The 3,912-nt window shown below is 26.7% G+C and overlaps 1 protein-coding gene across 1 annotated transcript; it reads left to right on the top strand.

The window, feature by feature from the left end:
• Positions 1-482: 482 nt before the first annotated feature.
• LOC106791071 (protein toll-like) lies at positions 483-3,295 on the top strand. Its single transcript, XM_014756434.1, has 6 exons — positions 483-668; positions 856-1,460; positions 1,512-1,853; positions 1,924-2,069; positions 2,406-2,941; positions 3,029-3,295. The coding sequence occupies exons 1-6, from the start codon at positions 483-485 to the stop codon at positions 3,293-3,295; spliced, it is 2,082 nt and encodes a 693-aa protein (XP_014611920.1).
• The last annotated feature ends 617 nt before the right edge of the window (positions 3,296-3,912 follow it).

The following is a 3,912-nucleotide window of genomic DNA, read 5'->3' as shown; positions in this document are numbered from 1 at the left end:
GAATGTGACGATTAAAATGCAAGACTGTGTTATTGTAATTTTTAAAAGAAATATTATATTTCTATATTTGTGAAAATTTCTATTGGTTATTACTGTATTGATATATTTTATTATTTTAATTAATAATTAAAAATTAAATTTTATATCTAATACACTTAAAAAGCTCCGCCCCTGTCGGGTGTCCCACGAAATCTTACATCATTTTTCATGGATATTTGATTTTTTGCAATAGAATAGAACATAATTATTAGGTAATAACATTTAGATTATTGTTTAATCGGTCATGCCACCTGGTCTCATTAAAGTGACAGTAACACATTCAATTTTCGGAAGTTTAATTATAATTTTATCTACATATTTTTTAATATGTGTATCTTAAAAAAATTAAAAAAAATTTTTTTTTTAATTATCACAGTAACGTTCACCTATAAGGCATCTTATATTAGTTATTCTTTTCTTTTGTAGGTGACTGGTAATAAACAATGACTACCATAATCTTAATGATATTTTTTCTTATCTTTACAACAATCAACGCTAATACTTATCAATGCGAGAAAGATCCAGGTTGTCAATGCTGGTCAGATGAATTAGACGAAATAAAAGTAGTTTACAGTGCAGAAAACGGTGCGACGTTTGGGATAAAAGTTAAATCATGGTCAGATTTGCAGGTATAGACTCAGTAGCTTTTTAATTAATTGCAATTCGGTTTAATTCAATTTATATTGCAATATTTATTACTATGTYGTAAAAATAATCTAAAGTTAATAAGATTAATTCTGGACCTAATATTTCCTATGTTGTTTAATAAATAAACTTCTTATTTTCTTTAAATAAAATAAAATAATAATTTACCAGATTGATTGTAAAGATATGGGAGGATGGAATAACTTTGATTTCACAAGCGTACAATCCGGAAAGATACTCAATACGCTGGAGTTTATACATTGCGAATTACCAAACACAATTACATTAAAAAATGTGGTGAAAAAATTAGGAGTGAAAGACACAAATGCACTCGTCTTTCAATCTTTTAAAAACCTTGGTGAAACACTACAAAGAGAGCATCTTCAAGAATTTTCAAATGTGACAAAATTAGTTTTATCTCATAACGGTTTTACTAATATTTCATATAATGTGCTTTTGGATTTATACAAATTGGAATACCTTGATATATCTGAAAATGATCTTATACTACAAAAAAATATTTTCGTAGGAACACCAAATCTTAAGCGACTTGAATTATCTGAAAGTCGAATAAAAGAGCTCGTCCCTGGATTATTTTTTAATTTAAAATTTCTAGAGATTCTAAACCTTATGGGAAATGAATTGATTAAACTTAATGTCAAAATATTTGACGAGCTAGCATCATTAAAATATTTGAACCTACAAATAAATCTCTTATCCGAGTTACCGCAATTAATTTTTCATAAATTAAAAAGATTGGAAACAATTGATTTGTCGTATAATTATTTTACAAATCTTCCATCAAAATTGTTTGATCAAAATAAAAGATTGCGACAAGTACTATTGTATGGTAACAACATACCTGCATTAGTACTGCCAGATTATTTTTTCTCGAATTTAGAAGGACTAGAAGAAGTTGTTTTGAGCAGTAATGGATTTGAAAAACTAACAGAAAGTCTTTTCTGGGGTTCATCATCATTAAAATATATCCATCTGAATGATAATTTTCTTAAAACTTTACCCCAAAATATCTTTAGAGGTCTACTAAATGTTGAGATACTCGTAATATATAATAATAAAATTGAAACTCTTCCTGAGGGAATTTTTAAAGATTTGAGAAAATTAAAAAAACTTGACTTGTCCAAGAATCATATTGTTTCTATATCAAGGTACATTATTATGCAATTTATAGAAGATTTATTTGTTTTCTATTTTTTTTCTAATATGAATATTTTGTAGATATATGTTTGAAGGTTTGATATCTTTGACTGAACTAAACATGGAAAGAAATCATTTGAAACATATCGAAAATGCAGCTTTATCAACCATTAGAAATCTAACAATTGCTAGGTTCTCTCATAATGAGCTACAGTTAAACTTTACACGTACAAATCAGTCTCCTTTTTTTTATAATTTTCTTCTTGAAGAATTGTATTTATCGAACAATGAGATACAACATTTCTTTTCCGATTGGTCGATAAATAAATTTTATTTAAAATCATTAGATCTGAGTGACAACAAAATAAGTTTCTTATCGGTAATTATTATTTCAATGAATCAAAATGATACGATAAAAAAAAAAAATTACTTTTACTTTAATAATTGTTTTTATTCGATTTTATTTCTTTTTTTTCTACTCTAGACAAGTAACTTCATTTTTCCATCAAACAATGTTCTAGTTGATTTTAGATATAATAACATAAGTAATATTTATTTAAAAGAACTCGAGCACTTTGCTATGGATCAAACTGGGGAACGTGAAGTTATGGTCTCCGTGGGCCATAATCCGTTATTATGTGATTGTAACTTGTATGATCTCTTGCGTTATTTATACGATGATATGGACATGAATGTTTATAATTACATTATAATTAAAGTTGAAAATTTGAAATGTTTATACCCTAATGGAATGGAGGGGCCAGATCTTAATCAACTGCATTATACCACCTATAAATGTCCTGAACACGAATACTTTGGAATTGCAGAAAATTGTCAATTTGGTTGTACTTGCAGTATAAGGCCATATGACAGAACTCGAATTTTAGATTGTTCAAACAGAAATATGTCTGTATTCTTAATCGACATGGCAAAAGTAAATTTTGTGGGAARGTATCCTTTAATATTAAATCTCACCGGGAATGTTTTAACGGAGATACCATCAATGGAAGATTTAAAACAAATAAACATAATAGGTTTATTGTTATCTAATAACAATATTTCTCAGATAACGCTCGAGAAATTACCAAGAAGTCTCAAAGTGAGTTATTTTTTATTCTATTATTTTTTCTTTGTTTTATTAGAGATACTTAACAATTTTATCTTTGTTCTTCTGTTTCTGTTTTAGGTATTAGAATTGCATAATAATAATATATCAAAATTTGATGTACACGTAATGGACTATTTGATATCTAGTTCTTTTAACGAATTTACTTTAAGTGGCAATCCACTAAAATGTGATTGCGCTAATGAAGATTTACTTGAATTTGTCCAATTAAGGCGATCTCATTATAAGGATTTAGATGAATTAAAATGTAAGAATATGGATCTTCCTGTGTACAATATGACCATTGAACAGTTTTGCCCATCCGTTTCACCTTTAGAACTCAACTAAAGAGTGGAATTTAATGAAACGAACACAGAGCTCTCGGCAGATTTCTAAAGAATGTAATATTATAAGTATAGTGATTTTTAACAGAAGACATTTTTTTCTCAATGCAATCATGATTATATTGTTTTAGAAAACATACTAAAACAATATAAATCAGTGAGTGTTAAATATTGTCATTTTTCTTATAGATAAAATTAGGTAAAAAAAATTTTTAGAGAGAATGACAATTCAGTAACATCTCTTAAATTTTACTATGCTGTAATAACATTAAGCGTGAGTTAATTCTTTATATCTAATTATTATTTTTTCACGTAAAATTATATTCTTATATTTATTGTCATTTAATCATCATATATAATAACTTTTTATATTTTAAACGACGATGTTTGGAACACACACAACGATAGTAGATGCCTTTTGTATATATTTTGAAAATGTGGCAATTATTATCTTTGTAATGTAAGTAATATTTTTTAAAATAAGAAAAACGACTATTGTTTCCGAATCCGAATAAAAAGATTGGCTTTGTGTATAAGTTATAAGTAACGATAAAATAATTCGAGATGCGTTGGGAATTATTTCTGAAAATAATATATTAAATACTGTTTTAAATAGTAGTT

This window comes from Polistes canadensis, unplaced genomic scaffold, assembly GCF_001313835.1.
Source record: "Polistes canadensis isolate GaletaPanama2010 unplaced genomic scaffold, ASM131383v1 scaffold_284, whole genome shotgun sequence".
Lineage (NCBI taxonomy): Eukaryota > Metazoa > Arthropoda > Insecta > Hymenoptera > Vespidae > Polistes > Polistes canadensis.
The sequence above is the reverse complement of the archived record's forward strand: the minus strand, read 5'-3'. Positions and strand labels throughout refer to the sequence as shown.